The 21,896-nt window shown below is 39.1% G+C and overlaps 1 protein-coding gene across 2 annotated transcripts in view; it reads right to left on the reverse strand.

Moving 5' to 3' along the window:
• Nucleotides 1-21,896, reverse strand: part of ZNF407 (zinc finger protein 407) — a 333,562-nt gene that overhangs the window by 106,846 nt on the left and 204,820 nt on the right. For both annotated transcript variants that reach the window (XM_033154794.1, XM_033154795.1), the window contains exon 7: nucleotides 13,256-13,376. In XM_033154794.1, coding sequence (XP_033010685.1) covers nucleotides 13,256-13,376 — 121 coding nt within the window. The remainder of the gene's footprint in view (nucleotides 1-13,255; nucleotides 13,377-21,896) is intronic.

The following is a 21,896-nucleotide window of genomic DNA, read 5'->3' on the forward strand; positions in this document are numbered from 1 at the left end:
GCTTGCCTCAATATCAATCTCTTCCTTTCATAAAAAAATTACGTACAAAGTAGTTGTCAAGAAGTATAAAAAGAACTGATACATTGGCAACCAAATGAAAGGAAGTGGTATGAAGCCGTTATTTCCTTTGGTGAGTGAAAATGATTCTTGAATAAAAGGGATGTTTAAGCTGACAGAACTGAAGGAAGGAGTTATTTTGGCATGTGAAATGGTTTTTAGGGGGTTATTAAGATGGCAGGGTGTTTGCAAACTACAGGTGGGTGCTCAAGCCTAGCAGAGAGGGCTGATGCAAGTATTTTGGAAGGCAAGGTGGAGGAGTGCACACCGGGATTGGAAGGCAAGGGGTATCATCACAAGCTAACCACCAAATCTTCTACTGGGCCCTGCCCCATCAAGACTGGTGCATTTTTGGTAATTTGGCTTAACATGATTGTAATTCCTATTTTAATTCCTGATCTCTTATCTTACTGTCAGTAGGCCTAGGAATGTTGTGTGCTAAAAAGTAAGAGGCTGCCACTGCTGAGCAATAAGGAGCTGGAGTCCTTACCAGTGGGCCTTGCAAGGAAGTGGAGGAAGCAGGTGGGTTGCCAGTTTAGCACATTGCAGGTGTGTGCCATAATGTGAGCAGTCAGTAATGTGGGCAGTCAGTAATCATGCACTTGCATGGTGTTGATAGAGCCTCATGCCTTCACGACAGACACCAGTTTGCTGTCTTCCCCAAACAGATACACACACACAATCACTAGCCTTTTACTTCCCAGTGCACCACTGTCTTTGCTACTCCTGGCAGTAGGAAGATACACATCTCTTCAAAAAAAATTTTTTATGAGAACACGGCTAGGAGAGAGGCTTCTCCACTCCTGTCCATGGTGCCTTTGAACAGAGAGACAGCAGCGAGGCTTTTTAAGAAGTTACAGGAAATGTTAGCAGAACAGAGCTCTGAAGCATTCCCTCATTAACTTGACCCTTTATGAAGGAAAAATATGTGTAAATAAAGGCTTCTGAGTCTGAACAGTGCCATCATAAGACACAGACCGCTGAATGGACCTATGGAAGTGACCAGCAATGTTCACCTGTATGGCAATGTAGCCCTTAACCCAGGGGTTGCCAACATGGTGCCCTCAATATGCTATAGACCCACAACTCCCATCACCCGACTTTTATTCCTGCTGACTGCGGAGGACTGGAGTTGTTGTCTAACAACTTCTGGAGGCCTACCCCTGCCTTAACATATTATAAATGGAAACCCTCCAGCTCTTAGCGGCCTAACAGAGCTATGGGTAGACAACATGGGAGTAATCTTGCCAATAAGCTGGCAGACTAACTAGTGGATAGAGTCACAAAACCACTTCAGATGTTGGAACTGCCGTGACACTATGGCAGCGCTTCATGGGAAAAGCTAAAATCTCAGCTGGCATATCCAGAAATACAAGCACAGCTTTCTGGTGGTGATTTGAGAGAGCATGGCAATTCAATTCTGAAGTTGTCTTATGCATTAGTATTGCTGCTTGTATTTGTGGATTGCTCTAGAATAGATCATATGCTACTCACTCCATGCAACCATAGAAGAGATTTGAACATCCAAATTACCCAACCAAATTCATTGTTATTTGCTCCTATGTTGGGCTCCTGATTTATTTGCTTCTTGTTCTGGAAACAACTAGGTACATGTACTGGCTTCCTCTGACTAATTAATAACCACTGGCAGGCAACTGTGAGCAAGGATTTCCCTCGTTGCCATAGGTATTTCTGAGAAAGGCTCACTTCTTCTGACCATACTTGTTTCTTGCTGTCTTAACATCCATCACTTTCCGACCACCACCCCAAATTAAAAAGCAAAGTGAGTGCTTTCACTAGAGTGGTACATCAGGGAGCATTCAGCTTCTAAAGCAGTCAGAAACATAAACTGCAATTTAAAACACCTTTAAAGCTCATTCTCAAAATGGCACAACTGTGTAACAACTGTATGTCTATGATGCAATAAAACAACTCTCCACAAAGGCCCCAAGTCAGCAGCCCTGCCCTGTCACTGCAAAAATTTAATAATTAGCCTGAAGGGGGTTGAAAGGATGGGTGTGCATGCAAGGGATGTAAATGTATAAATACCTTATTTTAAGAGGATATTGGTGGTATCATAAAGTGTGATTTTCAAATAGTTTATGATGTCATCTAAAATGCTCTGATATATTTATAGGCACATAACACAAAGAGAAGTTTTATAGCAATATAAACTGCAGAGCTTTCTGGACATGTATCTTAATAGCAATATCACTGCTGAACAAAATATAAAAAGATAGTACAGTTTTAGAATGCAGGCTGTTCCACTCAACCAGGGGGGGGGGGAGCAAGACTAAGGGCTAGACTTTGAACTTGATAATCTGCCTTGAGAAAGGAAGAAGAAAAATATACAACTGGGGGACAAATTGTGTCTGGTGAGTCACAGATCATCTTCTGGTACTTCCTTGCACCACAGTGAAGTAACCTGCTTTTGGGTATAATAGAAAATCACTTCCTCTGTGGATTCCTGCTCAGCTTCAGGAATCGTAGCTTCATATTCTGTCCCTGTGCTCATGGCAGAGAAAGCCTATTGCAGAGAATCAGCATTAGCTGCTGGGAAGAAAAGCTGCTTCACAGCAACAATGACAAGATAGAGGCTAGTAGCTAGGGAGGAGGATGCCTAGAGTTGGCTACTTCTAAAAGTAGGTTAACTATCATTAAATATACTCTCTCTCTCTCTCTCTCTCTCTCTCTCTCTCTCTCTCTCTCTCTCTCTCTCTTTATATCGCTTGCAAAGACTCCCTGTCCCTCTCGGCATCAACCTCAAGCTTAAAATTTCTTTTGAAACTCACTGCCTCTCTGACCTAACTATGCATAAAAACAGCAATATTCCAAATGGAAACTTAGATGGTGTACATGCAACCATACTTGGCACACTGACCATCTGTAATTGTTTGCAGTCAAGAACCCAGGGAAGCAACAGGGTGGGAAAATGCTTCTCATCTCTTTGGCCAGGATGTAGTAGATGACCAGTACTCACAATGTTAGACTTACAGTCTTACCTAGACCAATTTTCATTTCTACCTAATTATACAGTCTCCCTTGTCCTATTGATTCTTTCAGTTCACACAAGCCCATCTGCTATACAGTATACCCTTTTTTCTTACAGACTTATCTCAGTGCTTTTTGCCATGTTTTCCCTCCTGTATGATAGTCCAGCCATCTCCCTGTTTTTCTTTAAATTTCCCCTATAACCTACTTCACTAAATATTTTCCTGGGCCATCTTTACCCAAACCTTACCTGCACCTCCACTCTCTTAGTTCCCCTATCGCTACAACTCCTTTATCAACCTCTGACATCTCTCCCCCAGCTATTTTATTCTTTTTGCTTCAGTCTCCATGTTGATTCAACCCAAAGAAAGTGGGATGTGCATACAACTTGCTTAAACAATAATTTATGGCAAAGCAAAGAAATTGGAAAGTTTTCATTAAAAACAACAATGTATATTCTTCACAAAGTGCGTATTGAGCAACGGATACAATTCTTGCAGAGTCACTGTTAATGTACTTCCTAGTGAGCATTGGTCTGGCACCCTCAGCTCCAGGCACTTTCTCCTTTCTAGCTCTGAGCTGGCTGGATGCTTGATTTACGCATCTAAGATTCAGGTTAGAAGAGAAAATGCATTCACTGTAAATGAAGTCACCACAGTGCTTTATTTAGGTTTGGCCAAGCAAAAAATGGTTCATATTCTCGCTGAAAATAAAGGTGAGCAAAGATAGCACTAACTGTGTTTACATGCATTCAGCCCTACCTGTGGAGTGATGTGCCTGTCATTCATTTATGCTGCCAACTCCTAGGGGCCAAGGTCCCTTCGCCCCCCCCCCCCCAAAAAAAATATTTGAGGGGGCTGGGTCTTTCAAATGGTGTACATGCACCATGTCTTGTGATTATGCAAGGTGGGGCTTACCTCTCCCCAATATTTTATTCCAGTTGGCACCCCTGCCCCCATGTATGCCTGCTCCTCCACTATTCAAGGAGGTCCTTTAGCTGGCTGAGCATGTGACCTATCCTACATATATCCATGCCCAATGGCTGCTCCATACTTTGGTAGCATCTTTTGAAAGCAGTGTAGAGTTGCTGTTGCCTTGTCTGGTGGTGAGGGCCAGAGAAACTAGAAATTAATTTAATATATTTTATGTCTGAATTTATTTTCACAATGCAATCCTATGCATATTTCCTCAGAAGTAAGTTCCACTGTGTTTGATGGGACTTACTCCTTAATAAGTCAAAACAAAATAAAAAATTCCTTCCAGTAGCACCTTAGAGACCAACTAAGTTTGCTTTTGGTATTAGGTTTCGTGTGCATGCACACTTCTTCAGATACACTGAAACAGAAGTCACCAGACCCTTATATATTGTGAGAGGGTGGGGAGGGGTATGACTCAGAAGGGTGGTGTTTTAATAAGTGTTTTTTTTCAGTTTGCAACCTGAAACATATTACCTGAGCCTTTGGGACATCAACCCTAAGTTCAAAGTAGTTTTCATTTTAAGAAGGTTTTTTTCTGCTGTAACTTATATTACATTTATAAACACTGTTATATTCCCCTTTGCCTTTGGGTTAAAGCAAGATGAAAAATGTAAAGATATACGCACACAAGCATAAATAAGTCATGTCTTATAACCACAATGCAGTCATATATTATTTAATTGTTAGCTCTTAATCCATCATTGCTAAATGTACCTAATTTGTAGTTGCAATCTCCTAAACTTCATTTAGCAACATTACTTGATAGTTTAGTAGTAAAATTTGTGTTTCATTAAAACTAGGGACTCCTTAAAATGAATTTTAAGCATAGAGGTTATCCAGAAAATAACTAAAACAAATGCTCTTTGGGAACATTTTAAATTATAAAGAAAACTTGAGGTGAGCAAAATGTGAAACAGACCACTTCAGTTTCACAATTCAAACATTTAAAAGGTGCTTGCTCATGCAGTAGTTTTCAGGGATAATCCAGTTATTCTGTCTCCAGGATAACCAGGCCTGTCCAACAGTACTTTTAACTATGATTTTAGCACCTCATATAGTTTTAGCAACATTTGAGGCACAATTCTGTGTGGGCAGTAACAGACCTAATTTTGCTCTCTTCATTTTTCATTTTATTTATTTAAAAGATTCATATACTGTATTTCAGTAAAACTTCTTGAGCACAAGGACAAAATCAAGAGGTTGTTTGTTGTTGTTTAAAAAAAAACAATACAATAATATTGCAATACATCTTCATTTAGTTCTAAAGAACCCCAGTACCCTCCCTGAGGTGTGAATTCCACTGAGAAAGTTCCCTTTTCTGGTCACCAGAAGCATCTGAAGGAGATCCTTCAACAATGACTTTAATACACAGGCTGGTTTGTATAGGAGCAAGTGTTTCTTCAGGTACCAGTGCCCTAAGCTATACAGGGCTTTAATGGTAAGCACTAGCACTTTGAACCACATTCAGAAATGGATCGTGAGTCAGTGAAGTTCCTTCAATAATGGTGAAACATTTTCCCAACAACTAGTCCCTGTCAACAACCTGGCAGCTGTCTTCCCCCGTCATGTGCAGATGAGGGCACATGGAAGCAAAGTAGCAGAGTGCTCAGTGGGAGACCAGTGCATGCCACTTATATCCCCATCAAGCCCTTTCCTTCCATTTGGTTACACAATGCAAGTCTCAAATTTAGGTTTCTTGACAAGAGCACAGGGATGGATGAGAATATAACCATATATTAAAACTTATAACTATTCCAAATAAGGAATTGTTGGCTCTTAACAACATTAAATCAGCTTCTGTACTCACAGAGATCTACAAAAAGATCCCAATAGTTGAATCTTAACCAAGTGAAGAATTATTATTTCAGCCCGGCTAATCCCCTCATTAAATAGTTCCCAGATACACCTCTAAGTAGGTCTTTTCTATAACATGTTGAGTTGTATATTCTCAACTTCTTTCTTCTGAAATAGGTGTAACTGATATTAAGATCCACTGTTGCACCCCCTTTAGAGTTGGAGACAGGTGGGAAACAATAATTTCAGTCTTTTTACTACAGAAGCCTTGATCGTCAAGAATAGGAAAACAAAAGGAGAGTTTGCAATATTATCTACACAGAACTAAAGAACATACACAACAACTTCATTACATGATAATAGCTCAAATGCTTGGGGAATACTGCCAAAATAGTACTGTCAAAATATAGTTTATGTTTTTCCTTGCAAGGATTGCATTTCTACCATAATGTATATAAAGTAACAGCTAACTACCACACCAGGGACTGTCCAAAGATATTCCATGTAGAATGACCATCCCCAAAGATAGCCTTGGTCCTTTCATAATGGGAATTGAGACCAAAGAGGCATAACCTAAAAAAACATGTTTATTTTAATTCTTATGTACTTTGTTTTCACTTTGTTCACTTTGTTTTCAAAAAATGGTTACACTAATTGATCTGAGTGCTTGTTTACTTTTTAATTATGTCACAAACCAAATGTATATTAGTTAGCATATTTTATACACAGAAATAAACATCTGCTTAATGATTCAGCAATGCTAGATACATATACACTAGATTTGTTAAGTATAATTTCAGGATGTTGTTGTACATCCTGAACATAGAAACTTTGAATGGGGTTAATATGAAAAAGTTGCCTACTTTTCTTTAAGCCTACACTCGTACTAATACACAATAAATAAAAAAGGAAAACTGTTGCATGTTGAGATGAGTTATGAAGCAAACAGCTTTTTTGACTTGATAATAAGAACATTGCTAATGATAGTGGTTTGTGGCAGAAGAAATGAAGCTGAAGGGATGAAACATGAAACATATGCAAGATAAACAGGAAACAACAGCTGTAGCTTCTCTTTTCCTTGTAGAACAAGAAGATCCCCAACCTAAATTTGCTAACTAGAAAGGTTTTTAATCTTTTTATTGGAAAATATGAATTTCAAAACAGCTAAGAGCCCAACCATCAGCTCTATTGTATCCCAGTAGCAGAGGTAGAATGAATACAACTAACTCTGTACCACCCTCTGGGCAGGGATAACATCAGCAGCCACCAGTGAAATCCCTGGCCTGGCAAAGACAGAGATGAGGTGGCCTGCTCTTTCTTGTATTACATCCCAAAAGGTATTAAGTTCACATTGGTACTACAACAGTAGCAAGGGGCCGTGCTTCCCACTCCATATGCAAAGCAGAGGATGACATAGCAGAATATATAAAGTTGTGATTTAATACCCAAAGCATAAGATTAAATTGTTAATGTGCATGATCAGCAATGGAGGGTACCATCCTGAAAGGTATAAAAAGACATTAAAGTGGATATCTGATCAAGTCATATGCAGAGCAAGCACAAATGAAATCAATGGACTTAAGTCAAATCATAACTAACTTAAGCCTATTGATTTCTATCTCTGAATATGGCTTAGTTGGATATCACCCTAAATGTCTCGCAAATAGTATAGTATAGAAAGCAAGGAACAGTAAATCATAGAATGTGAGTATAGAGCTAAAAAAGTTCAGTATGAAATAATTGTGCTGAAACAGAAAGCTAAGGGGCATAACAATATTATCAATAATACCAAATTCTTCATATCACCAGCACAATAAAAAGCTCCAGAAAGTAATTACTATTTTTTAAAAAAATAAAGGAAACTCATGTTGAGAAATATTTCTAGTATATCTTAGATCCCAATATACTCCCCTTTCTGCTCCTGGTATGTTATTTTATACAGAAAGTAAATACCTAGCTCTTATGGATCCACATTAAAAAGAAAGAAAGAAAGAAAGAAAGAAATGAAAAGCACCAAGCTTGCTATCAAACTGTGTACTAAATAAATGGTTCTGACATGCAGAATAACTCCTTAAAAGCAGCACAGTTCTCAGCACTGTACATACTGTTTTAAGGGATAATCATGCTTTCCAATAAGCACACATTTTTCTTTATAAGCCAGTCACCATACTGACATTTGCCTCTGGCCAAGAGAACAGGGCATGAAAGAGGAAGCTGAGAGACTTTGAATGCTACTACCAATGTGTCCCATCCCCCCCGGAAGGAGTGTTGTGTAAGCAACACAAGTGGCATGCTCTTCTTCCCCAAATTAAATGCCTTGTCAACAACTCCACCAATTCTGAGCTCCAGAATCTATCACAGAACCCAATTCTGCTATGAGACATTATCCCCTCCCCCCAGTACATTTTCATGAAGTCCAGCAGCTGAAATATGAATCTTAGTAGACGCTCATAAAGTGTACATAACAAGTAAAAATTGGGATGCAATAATAAAATAGAAATGCAATTATTTGTATGTCAGGCTGAATTTAGAGTCATGCTAAAGAGAGTACGGAATATACCCTTTAAAAATATCTGTAATGTATACTACTGTACTTGGGCTTTGTAAGTACTCCCCTGGAACACATTTAATATACAAATTTCATTGGAAGAGAACCTAGATTACATGGTTATTTCTATTCTAGTGTTTTAACAAGTAGAAAATCTATAGATTGGGAAATCGCTTCCTCCCAGGTTTGAAAGTTGGCATATGGGATTAAAAAGTTGCAAAATAGATCATTGTTTCATTGTTTCCAAAAATAAGATGTGAAGTTAAAGAGTAGCTGGTGAAAACTTGTAATTAATAAAGAATGACAAGAAAAACACAAGATGCATGACAGAACTAAACTGTCCATCTGTTAAAAACGAGGGGTTAATTTTAAAAAAAAAACTGGATGCAATAAGCATGTACAAAAAAATCAAATATCACATTCCTTCCCAAAACCTGAAAGAAAGAGGTTTTTTCTCCCTTTGGGGGGTGGGGTGGGGTCGAAATGCTTTAAAATTATTTTTAAGATGACTTCTTTATTAAACATTAAATAAATATGGGGTGGGGGGAATCTTTCTCACCAGCACTTCCGACCATTGCATTATAAAATTAGGCAAACTGAGAGAATGAAACAAGATAATTTTTAAAAAGAGAGGGAGGGAGATGAAACACTAAATGATTCTAATAGAAAATACTAACAAGGAATGGGGCCTGCAAGGTCAGCCGTTATAATAGGCAGAATGAGGCAGCCACCTCAGGTGACAGATGTTGGGATGTGTAGAGAGAGCAGCAGTCCCCAGAACATTCCTCTTTATCCTCCCTGGCTGTTCCTATTTCTTAAGAGATCTGAGCTGTTCATGTCAAACAGCCTATCCTGCACCCTCTAAGCTTGTCAGCTGCCCTCAGGTGCAGTGGAGGATGTTGCCACTTCACCAGAACTGAAGTGTTCAAAAACCAGTCCAGTCAGCTTCTATATGCAGACTGGAAAGCAGCTTGTCCGTTGCCTCAGGCATCAAAGTGTATCGGGCTGGCACTGGGAGAGCATCCCCAGGACCTAAAAACAGACTGGAACAGAAACCTTATGGTCCAGGAATGGCCAGTGGGGAGGGGTGGGCAATACAGCAGTGAGGGCAGGGTGGTTTGGGAACACCAGCAGGGACATCAGATTGGCTCTGCTACTCTGACCTGGCTGCCACAGTGACAGCCATCTGTACTGGCCACTCCTGTTATATTCCAGCTCATGCCTTGCAGTTTGGTAAACAAGTTTCAAGATGAGGGGAAAGAAAGAAAGAAAGAAAGAAAGAAAGAAAGAAAGAAAGAAAGAAAGAAAGAAAGAAAGAAAGAAAGGACATCTTTTGTCTTTGCCATTTTCCCAAAGACTTATCTTGCTGCGCTCAAAGATTGCGGATGATGGAAAAGACCACTGTTTTAAGACCCGGAGGAGCTGTTGCCATTTAGATAAGACCACATTGTACTAGATGAACAAACAGCCTGGGCTGGTATTAGGCAAATTCTGATGTTCCTAAGTGCAGGAACTCTTATATCTTCACATGCTTTGAGATACCGTCTCCAACTTTAAAAAAACAAAACCATATGTGGGAAAATACTTAAGACACCGGACACCATCTGCGTATGTAAATTTGTCACCTCCTTTCCTTGTATGCCTTAGATACTTGACTTGTACACCATGGTCAGGAGATTCAGAGAAACCTGCATACTAGGGTACCACTCTGGTTGCTTTTCCATTCTGGAAGCAGACCCTTGCTTGTAGTTCATGAATTGCCACTCCAAAATGTTCTCTGATCTTTGGAAGGCATTTGAAGTGTGCAGGGAAGCTTCCACCAGACATTGGGAACTGGAGAGGTCATTTTTGTGCATAGAACATTTACCTGGTGTTTTAGATGTCAGGCCTTATTTCACTTTGTATAATGTGCAGAAAATGTTACCATTAGGCCAGTCCACAGGGCTACACATTATCTTGCTGATGATATATAGGTTATCAGGAAATATCAGCCACTGATTTCAGTGGAATTATTTAAGTACACACACACAGTTTTATTGCAGTCCACAGACCCAAAATACACAGTACAACAATAGTAAATATCAACAGTTGTTAAGCTGTAAAATTGCCCTTTCTAGCAAACAGAGGAGCTTTAGCCTGTATGTACCGATTTCTGATTTTTACTGTCTCCATGACGAATTTTGCTACAGCCAGTGGAATAGTATCAAACCTATCCTCAAGGAGAACCTTTACATGAAATGAGTCATCAATTCCAGGTTGTTTTGTTAGTATTGGATTGATTAGATGCCGCCTAACATGTTTATACAGATTACAATGCAATGAAATGTGTTCCATACATTCAACATCCTGGGATCATAGGCACAGTCTATCTTGGTATGGGACACCAGGCAATCTTCCACTCAGCACTTCAGAAGGGAAAATATTTAATCTGTTTTATTTAAATGAATATGAGATTCATTTCTCATATTTTTGCTTTTGCATGTACAGTCATACCTCGGGTTGCGATCACTGCAGGTTACGTTTTTCGGGTTGCGGTCCACGCCAACCTGGAACTACCGGAACGGGTTACTTCTGGGTTTCGTGCGCAGATGCGGCGCTGCTGGTTGTGAATGCTGCAGGTTGCGAACGTGCCTTCCGCATGGATCATGTTTGCAACCCAAGCGTCCACTGTACTTTGCTGGTAGGGTTCCCAACCTGGCTAGTCTCTGGCTATAGGAAAATTATGTCCCCTGAGCATAAAGTGCAACATTATTCCTAGAGATGGATAGTCTTACAATACTTTGTAAATGAAATGAAATGTTATCCAACCTGTCATCATATGTTAAATAGCTGAAGATTATTGTAACATCACACACTCTTCTGTACCATCAGTTTCGTACAATGGCTCCCCTTGCAAGCATTAGTGAATCTTTTTTGGGCATCTGATAAAGAATTATGCAATCTCAGCACATGCTCTGAAAAACTGAGAAACAACAGGCTATACTGCATTTGCTGACTTATCAAATGTATCTGAAAGATTATTTAGTTTGAAAAGAACACCCACACCCTAGTTTTGTTCTAATTATATTGTTGCATACACTGGAATGTTATTATAAATGGGTCTTTATTTTACAAAGTTTGAGCGTATACAAAAATAAAAGGGAACCATGAACTCCCTAGGGAAGCTGTCCAAAAAGAGACAAGTGTTCTCTGCAGAGTCACTCTCCCTAACTCAGAATGCAAGTGCTGCTGAATCCACATAATGAATCCTTCTGCACTTGATGTCAGAGGCTATAATCCCTTACCAAGCATTGTTTAATTAGTTTATTATGCATAATAAATGTAAAATATTTTATTTTAGTTTACATAATTATATTAAAATGCATGCCATTTATCCGTAAGCCTGTAGGTTATCCTTCACGCGTGACATATATTTTAGAAAGGTGCATTTATAAAATTAATGCAGTTTGCAGGTCTAGCTGTTTTTAGCTTCTTACCTATTTCTATAGATTTTTTTTGCTTCTGCTACCTTCACTCTGATAATTTACAAAGAAATACACACACACAAAAACAACAACAGTGAGCAGATGGCAATCTGCATAACGATGCTTCTGTAGAATTAGTAGCTCTTTAAAATAAAGGTATATTCGTGACTTTAAAATAAGTCAGTGTTATGCCTGTAGTAAGGTATTGCAATGACAGAATTTAATTCTGTAGTGAAAAATACACACTGAAGAGCTGACTCTACTGTCACTGAAGATAAATTCAATTCTATGGTGGCCATGAGACATCATTCAAACCTTTTTTTTTTAAAAAAAAAGTATTATCAACAGTTGTAAGAAAAATGAATATTGGCCCCAACAAATTACCCAGTTCATTGTCAAACTTAACATGACACAAATAGGAACAGATGAGCAAGACTTTCTAATGGAATATTTAATTTTAAACAACTTTTGTCATAATTTCTTCTCCCTGCCCCCAGCTTTGACAATGAGCATTTTTGGTAGATTCAAAACAACACAAGAGCATACGCATCAAGGTGAGATTAACAAGAGGACAGTGGGATTAACATTCCCATTCATGTAAGAAGTTACAAGTAGGTAGCTGTGTTGGTCTGCCGTAGTCGAAACAAAATAAAAAATTCCTTCCAGTAGCACCTTAGAGACCAACTAAGTTTGTTATTGGTATGAGCTTTCGTGTGCATGTATCTGAAGAAGTGTGCATGCACACAAAAGCTCATACCAATAACAAACTTAGTTGGTCTCTAAGGTGCTACTGGAAGGATTTTTTTTATTATTCATGTAAGAAGTAAACTTGAAAGTCTATAAAGGACAAGCAGTGTTTCAATATCTCATTTGAAATATGGCAAACTCATAGCCATTCAGCCGTTTTCTAATTAAGAAAAGGATACCCAATCCTGCCTATGAATCGTACTAGGTATTTTCTATGAATCAACAGTGGAAAACAAACCTTTTACAAATAAACCAGAATCTGTGTTGCTAAAGTAACAGGCAGGTGCTTCCATTTAAAATACTTAATGGACAAAGAGTCTGTTCAATTCTTAAGGGGACTTTCCTCTTTAGTGTCATGGCTGCAACTCAACCAAGATTTTTTTCCCCTCCCAAACTGCAGCTGATCTGAAAAGGCAAAGCAGATCAGGAGTCCCTCCACAGAGAATTTGAACAGACACTAGAACATCTGTGAAATAAATAGCATTAGCACTTCAGTGTCTCACATCAAAAAGCTTCAGAACAGGGGTTCCATTACCCCCCCAACACATTTTGAGAAATAAGTGCCCCCCTTATTTATCTTAATGCTGCCCTGATGATGATTTTATGTCAACATATTTATTTACCAATTTACATGAATTTATCGATTTACATTTCATTCTCAATAAGGAATCTATTACCTGTAGTCACACCAAGGACATCTGTAGGGTTTCTCTCCAGTATGAACACGTTTGTGCCGTGTCAGATGGGACTGGGTTGTGGAAGCAAAGTTACATTCATCGCATTTGAATGGTTTCTCTCCTGCAAAACAGTGAAAGTTATTCATTTTTAGAAGTAGAAAGGAGAAGGTTAAGCTTCTTAGTTATTAACCCACAGTGCAACTGGATTAGTGGATACAAATTGCAGTTCTAAAAGAAATACTCAACAACTGAGTACAATTTTTTATCACTTCCTTGCTATACATTATTTTCCTCATAGCTACCAGTTATCTCCTCACACAACATATGTATCAATTGATTTGGCCCACTGCCTCTCGTCAGTGGCTAACCCCTGTATTAAATTGTTTGCGTGTACTCAGTAATCATGTGGATCATCCCCCTTAATGTGGTTTGTCTCAGTGCTGATTAAATAGGTTTTTAGCAGCAATGATACAAGCCACATGGTAGCAGTCAATTTTTGAAGCAAGTTGGAGCATACCAATACATCTCACATAGAGAAGCTATTATGAGGAGGTATCATCAAGTGGCCTCCATATGGCAGTCACTGTATGAGACCAGGACTGAAAAATGGATTGATAGTATCAGTTAATCCTACAAATGTGGTACTTTGATGTCCTCATCTGAGAAATATCTATGTGCATTCTTCACTTGTGAATCCCTCAGCATATTTTTCACAACTCAAGACAACATAATTTTGCTACATATGTTCAACAATTCATAAGACATAAATATGTGTGAATAACCTCACACAAATGAACAGAAAGGACCCTGTGATGGAAATAATGGCAATATGTCAATCAGGAGGAGCACTATCTTGGCACAAAATAATTCACTTATTCCTCTGGATCCAGAACACTTTAACTAGCAGTGCACAACTTCAATGGCTGCATAAAATATGCTTCCCATTACACTAAAGCAGATATGTCAAGTATATGCATGTATTAAATAACTCAATTTGCACATTTACAAATAATTTGCACATAGCCTAATATGATAATCTCTGTGGAAGACACTGGGTAGAAGTTAATAGCACAAACAACATAGGCAGCTTTCAAATTTCACTTTCAAAATTCCTCTAAGGTATGTATTGGAGTGTGGAGGAACCAGCAACCAAGAGGCCAGTATGACTCAGGAGGTGATATAAAGGCAACTATAATAAAGACGTTAGTAAGCTGTACTGCTCAGATGTCCATGTGTGGGTATAAAGTGATGAGTGTTGGGTGCAGGAGAGCATAACACATAAAACATTGACTCAAATGTTTCTCAGGGAAAGGAAAGAATGCAAATTCCAAGTAAGAGATTATTAGGAAAGGAACAGAGTAGCTAAAGAAGGAATAAGCCAAAATAATAATATCTATTTTGTTAGTCATTGATATACTACTGCTAATGGCAAGCTGCAGATGAGCGGTGTTGCCTTCATGTTTTACTGTGGCCAGAAAACAACTGGCTGAACTTTATTGGAAACAGGATGCTAGACTAAATGGGCCATTGGTCTGACCACTTCCCTATCTCATGTATTCTCTGTAATCTTCCATTTTCTTTCTCTTTTAAAGTAACTTATGACAATTCATGGTTTTACTTTTTACTTTTAAATGCCGAACTCTAAGCTGATCTAATCTTAAAAGTCTATACAGGGGCGGACAAGTATTTTTGTCATGGATGTCTCTTGCTTCACCTACTAGAATCACAGAATTGTAGAGTTGGAACGCTGAGGTTTTTTTAGTTCAATCCCCTCCAATGCAGGAATCTCAACTAGAGCATCCATGACAGGTGGCCATTCAACCTCTACTTAAAAACCTCCAAGGAAGGAGAGTCTGCCATCTCTCATGGTTGTCTGTTCCACTTTCGAACAGCTCTTGCTATCTATCAAGTTCTTCTTGATGTTTAGTCAGAATATTCTTTCTTGTAACTTGAAGTCATTGGTTCAGATCCTACTCTCCAGAGCAGGAGAAAACAAGCTTGCTCCATCTTCAAAGATGGCTCTCATATCTTCTCTCTGTCCCCACTTTTCCAGGCTTAACATACCAAACTCCTTCAACCGTTCCTCATATGGCTTGGTTTCCAGACCCTTGATCATCTTGGTTTCCGTCCTCTGAACACGTTCCAGCTTGTCAATATCCTTCTTAAACTGTAGCACCCAGAACTGGACACAATACTCCAGGTGTGGTCTGACCAAGGCAGAATAGAGCAGTACTATGACTTCCCTTGATCTGAATACTGTACTTCTGTTGATGCAGCCTAGAATAGCATTAGCTTCTTTTGCTGCTGCATCACACTGTTGATTCATGCTCAGTAGTGGACAGATACAATTTGATAGGGATACTATAGATAGAAGCATGGAGAGAGAGAGAGAGAGAGAGAGAGAGAGAGAGAGAGAGAGAGAGAGATTACAGGGTACTGCATTGGGCCTATATTTGGGCAAAACTCACTATGTATTTCTGAACGTTTCTGCATGCTATATATAAACAATGAGTCATTCCACAGAGTCAGCTCTCACTTATACAAGCCCTCCCAATATCTATAAACGGAGAAACCTCATGAACTAGGGTGTAGTGGCCACAACACACAGCACAAATTTCTAACAGCTGAATAAAGTAAATCAACCTACAAGAGTTCCAATATGAAATTTTGGGAAGTGGAGAGGAACACTGGCATACAGGAAACTGCCTTAGACAGTGCATTAGTCAGTACATGGATCCATCTAGTTCAGTATTGCCTGCACTGACATGGCAGCACTTCTCGAGGGTTTCAGGCAGCACTCTTTCCCACCTGGAGATGGGAGGGATTGAACCAGGGGCCTTCTTTATGCAAAGCAATTGTTCTACCACTGAACTATGACCCTTCCCTAGATAATCTCATACCATGATATATCACGCACGTGCCCATGGTTAGAACAACAGAAATCAAGATGGAAGGGAGGATTAAAAGAGACAAAGGGTGGAGAATGAAACAATAACAGAATAAAAGTTATTTTGAAATCTTTGCAACTTTTCTTTTCTTTTGTGTCTTTTTTCCTGATAATGTCAGCTTATTATGTTGATGCTACAACATTCTGCTCTATTCTTATATGTTTAAATTCTACTTGCTACTTTTATTGTACTGTGTATTTTCATGTTTTAGAATTGTTTTTATTGTGCTAGCCTGCATTTTTATACAGCACTTAGTGCATTTACCAAAGTAGAAAAAAGCAGACATTTTAAAACTCCCACCACTCATTTGTAAACTCCTACCACTGCATAAGAACTGGAAGACAATTCTGAGAGCTGACCACATTTTCACATAATTTGACATAAAACTATCATTCCAAAAGTTTCTAAGAGATTCTTAAATCATAGAATAGCAACTTCACTTTTTGCTGGAGAATATATATATATTTAAGGCTGTATTTAGTACTTAGAGAAGGGGAACTAAACACATACCATACAAACACTATATAACATTGGTACTGAAGTGGTGAGTGGTTGTGCTGGGCCACAACCTGTTCAAAAGTCAAATGGCAAAACTACCACTATGCAAATATATTGTTTAAAAAAGAAAAAAAGAAATGGGCCTCCTGAGTTAAAGTCAGTCCTAGGTCTGAAAAGGTAGAAGACTATAGCTGTAGAGCACTTAACTGGATCAGAATGCCACACAGACACATGTTGTCTCTTGGTTGGCCAGACAGAACAAATTACTCCATTCCTTTATGACAAGCTGGGACCCTTAATATCGGGAGGGCCATTAGGTTCCCTGTCCCTCCTTTATGATTTACACTGGGTACCCACTTGTCCCAACTGCAATACTAACATTTAAAAGCATAAATGATAACCTGGTTACATGTAGGACATTCTGCTCCCATACCTCCCCTTCACACATACGATGCCCTGATCAAGTTACTCCTGTCACCAGAAGTTCAGGAGGTAAGTTCTAGCACTATGAAATGCCTTCCCTAAGAAAGTGTGAATGGCTTCATGTTAGCTTACTCTTCACTGCGCAGCAACACTTAGTTGTTCCAGAAAGGCTTTGGAGAAGATTTTGCTGTTTTCCCTTTGGGTTTTGCTGTTTTCCTGGGTTTTAATCCTGTCAATTGCTTTGACAGACGTCTAACTACTTTATAATTTTGCTGCTAACTTCATGTTATGCTGGCATTTTTATTTCTAAGCTATGCTTGAATTCTTACTCTTAAGCAAAGCAGGTTTTTTTCTTTAAAATAAATACATAAAAATAAATAAATGTGTTTTATCAGTAGTCTTTGTTTCTCACTATAAGTAATGACTAACAACCTAAATCCACAGTGCCATGGGATGCACAGAGCTGCCACTTAAGTTAGCACCCCTGTTTTCCTTAATGGAAGGGACAATTCTCTTCATGTAAAGAGATGCACATGAAGGGCAGCCGTTCTACTGTAGTAAAGAAGGCAAGTTTTTAATGCACAGGCGCTACATGAACAAAGAGCCATTCAGTTGTGGTGCTAGCATTATTATTACTATTTTCAGCAGGATGGTAAAGATCAAGTTTAACATACGTTGGAGAGAATGGTCAGTAACAAAAAAAAAAAGTTGGTTATTGTGCTTCCAGTAATGATTTATCCTTGAAAATCTCATGTAATTACATCCTGAACATTCCTACTAGTACTAGCTTTCTTGGAAGTTAATAGCAATCCTCTTCAAACATCACATACTCTCTTAATAAGCATTTAATGAAAAGGCACAAGGCATACTGGGTTAGTTATACTTTATACAGAGTATTTTTCTTTTTGGCGCTGGGTTGGGGGAAGGTGAAGGAAAGAGGCTACATTATACATTAAATTCAGTGCCGAGTAATGTAACTGCACATTAAAAGTCAAAGTGCAGTTCACATGAGAAATAGAAACGCAAAGTGAGCCACTCATCTGGATAAAAACACATATATTATTAAATTTTCTCTCTTTATTACGTTGACCTATAAATGCCTAGATGTGCAAAACTGAAATGAGCAAATGGAACTGATCATACAAACAGGATCTGTGTGGGTCATATAAGCCACTGTCTTCAAAAATTCATGAGACTATTTGAACAAAGGCAAGAAACTGCTTAGGCACTCCACTCCTGTAGACTCATTGTAGCTGCCTCAGGACTGCCACATAGATGAAGCCTGTCTTTTCATATTCATCAGGTGCTGTACACTTCCACGAAGGTCATATATACTCTCATAAGATTTTCCACCTCTGTTAGTCACATAGGTTGATCACCCTCCTCTTTCACACACACATTTTTTTTCCTCCTAAGTACAAAGGCATAATTCCATTGCTTTGATATTTACTCTACACTACAACCCAAGTTATTGATCGCCGAAGAATTGATGCTTTTGAATTATGGTGCTGGAGGAGACTCTTGAGAGTCCCATGGACTGCAAAAAGATCAAACTTATTCATCCTTAAAGAAATCAGCCCTGAGTGCTGACTGGAAGGGCAGATCCTGAAGTTGAGGCTCCAGTACTTTGGCCACCTCATGAGAAGAGAAGACTCCCTGGAAAAGACCCTGGTGTTGGGAAAGATGGAGGGCACAAGGAGAAGGAGACGACAGAGGATGAGATGGTTGGACAGTGTTCTCGAAGCAACTGGCGTGAGTTTGGCCAAACTGCGGGAGGCAGTGAAGGATAGGCGTGCCTGGCGTGCTCTGGTCCATGGGGTCACGAAGAGTCGGACACAAGTGATGAAAAATTACCAACTGACAGATAAAATTCATGTCCAAAATGTTCAAACGAAACAGCTTTCATTAGTGCAAATATGAAAGATCTGTTCTATGTATGGATGCCCCAGCAGAAGTAAATCCCTCAGAGTAAAATATCCAACAACAGCTACAACAGGTTTGTCAATTGGAACTTCCAGGCCTGGTGTCCAGCATTTCAGTGGCTCAACTCCTAGAGATGCATCTTACACAGATGCACTTTCCACAACTCAACTTACTGCATGTACAATTTCCAACAGCCTGAATAAATCTCTAACTAGAACCTGGACCCACTCAATGACGTCTCTAGTGAGGCATGCATTTTCTTCTTTCATCACAATAGCCATTTAGCTTGGAGGCTCAATGGTTTTTTGGGGTTGGGGGGGGGGAATCCATGAGCAAATTGGAGTGTGTGGTAAAACAGTTCTATGTAGCTCAGCAGAGGAAAAACAGCACTTCTGGAGATCAAACAAGAAGGGGGGGTGTGGAATCTCAAATCTTTTGACATTCAAGCTCACTCTTCTAAATAGTTACGTCTGGCTCACAGTGTGGAAGGAAAGAATAAAAAGCAAAATAGTCAGAGGGATATGTAGTAAAGAGTCCTCAAGACCTAAGTCAATCCTCCCCCCATTGTCAAGCATCTGTCAGACAAGAAAAGCACTCTGGTGGATATCAATTCACTGGATGCCTGGAAGCTGAAGAGAGTGGGGAGGCTTATTAAGCTGGCCAAGATTCCTAAACTGCATGTGAGGATTGGCTCTCTTGCCCTTGAATCAAGGGTCTGTGACAGGTGATAAAAGTAAATCTTGGATCAGGAGATGTTTTGTGTCAACCCCCTAGACAGTTTGTATTGCAGCAGGGAATTATTTAAGCCATTTAGACCACTTTGATACCTATCCCCTTCAAACCTGCCTATAATTTGCTTGGGCACTCTGTGTGCAAGGAAAGCCATGTCAAAAGGAGGATACGGAAGAGGAAAGCAGGATGTGTGTGTGTGTGTGTGAGAGAGAGAGAGAGAGAGAGAGAGAGAGAGAGAGGGAAATGAGCAAGGCTTGGCACTGTTATAAAGCAGTTAGCCCAGACAAAAATCTCATGGCATCAGCTGAAGTACATTGAACCAAGTGGAAGGTGTATTGTGCAGCTCCCTGTGAAGAAAATAGTAGACATAGGTAATTTTTCTGGGAAAGAATCATCTCTGATTGTTTGTGCCACAGAGGCGGATAAATGCCAAAAAGATAGATCCCTCTGTCTCTGAGATACTGTCCTATATAGTATAAAGTTAATAGCAAAGTAATAACGAGCCTCCAGTCCTGACATAAAACATAAACTTAGACCTGCTCGATGCAGGTTTCATGATCTATAACCTGTAAATGCCTGCATTCAGAGCAGGGGGAACTCCACTAGGGTGGCATAAGCAGGCAAGTGCCAACCTGAAACATTAATTAGAACTTGCTGTCTAAAACCAGCTATTTTAATGGAGAGCGATGGAAGATTTACACACTTAAGTAAAAGCGACAGTATTTTCACAAACCATATATCGTAAGTAAATGAGCCAGAACAGGAGAGTAGGACATGGATCAGAGAGAAACGAGTTCAGGTCTATCTTTCCTATGGAATCATTGTGTGGCTGTTGGTTAGTGAATAGTTCTCAGTTTTGGGTCAACTGTAAAATGGGAACAATATTGAACCTTCTTACAACTGTTTATGTAAAATGTTATCCAAATGGCATCAACAATTAATAGCAGTAGTACTAGTAGCAGTAGTAGTAAATGAGAGCAATATGAGACATTACATGAGTAATTTTGTTACGAGAACTGGCCATCCAAACTTAAACCCATTAAGGTATTTTCCAATGTTTATCACTGTCATTCTGAATAATCTGTTCTTTAATACAATAAGAAGAATAAATTTACATTAGGTTACTGGATTAAAAAGGTCATCCAACTTCATCGTGTTGCATTGAGATCCAACTTCATCGTGTTGCATTGAGGCAACAATCAATGAATTGATGCAATTAATTATTGTCCAGTTTGCCCAGTGCACCAAGTAGTGGAATGTTCACTCAGTTGGCAGCAGGTTTTTACAGAGTATACATACATACATACATACATACATTATACTGTATATGACTGGTTTATGTAGGGTACATGCAGTTTTCTATATTTCTATATGGAAGCCATTATTTGTGCAGGAAATTAAATCTTGTATGAAAAATTCCTCAGGTGGTGAAGGAAATTAGAACTTCTGGAATCTTAGGGCACTCTTTCCCCTGTTTCAAGCATTACAAACATTTAAATTAGTGGTGACCAACCTTTAGCCGTTCAAATGTAGCTGAACTACAACTCCCATAAACCCTAACTTTTGGCTATGCTGGCTGAGGTTGATGGGAGTTGAAGTTCAGTAACATCTGGAAGCCACAGGCTTCTGATTTTAGAAGTTTCTGTCATGCTGTCTAAAATAAAGGAAAACTGGGGATATGATTTTTTAAAAAAACAATGAAACCTACATCTTGCAGTTGTTGAAAATCATTGAAAAGGTCTTGGGGCTGCATGATTTGAGCCTCAGAAACAAGAAGGTAAATGTAAAGCACACTTCATTTATTATGCTTTCAAATTTCATGATTTCTATATCTCATGGTTTGAAAGGGCTTACCCATAATTTGAACAACTGAGGTTAATAATACAAGGGCTTTTTGTCACCCCAGCTAACTGAAAAACTTTATCACATTTCACAGCCTGCCAAGAAACTGACCTTTCTCTGTCAGTACATACATTTTTAAACATTTCATAGCTGAGGCCCAAGCAGAAGCAGTTATCTCGGTCAGCCAATGATCATCTTGAAAACCTCATAAGAGCTGCCAGTTCTAATTTAGCAATGAAGATCGCACAAACAGTATCACAACCAAAGTTCATGCA

This window comes from Lacerta agilis, chromosome 7 (assembly GCF_009819535.1).
Source record: "Lacerta agilis isolate rLacAgi1 chromosome 7, rLacAgi1.pri, whole genome shotgun sequence".
NCBI classification, from domain to species: domain Eukaryota; kingdom Metazoa; phylum Chordata; class Lepidosauria; order Squamata; family Lacertidae; genus Lacerta; species Lacerta agilis.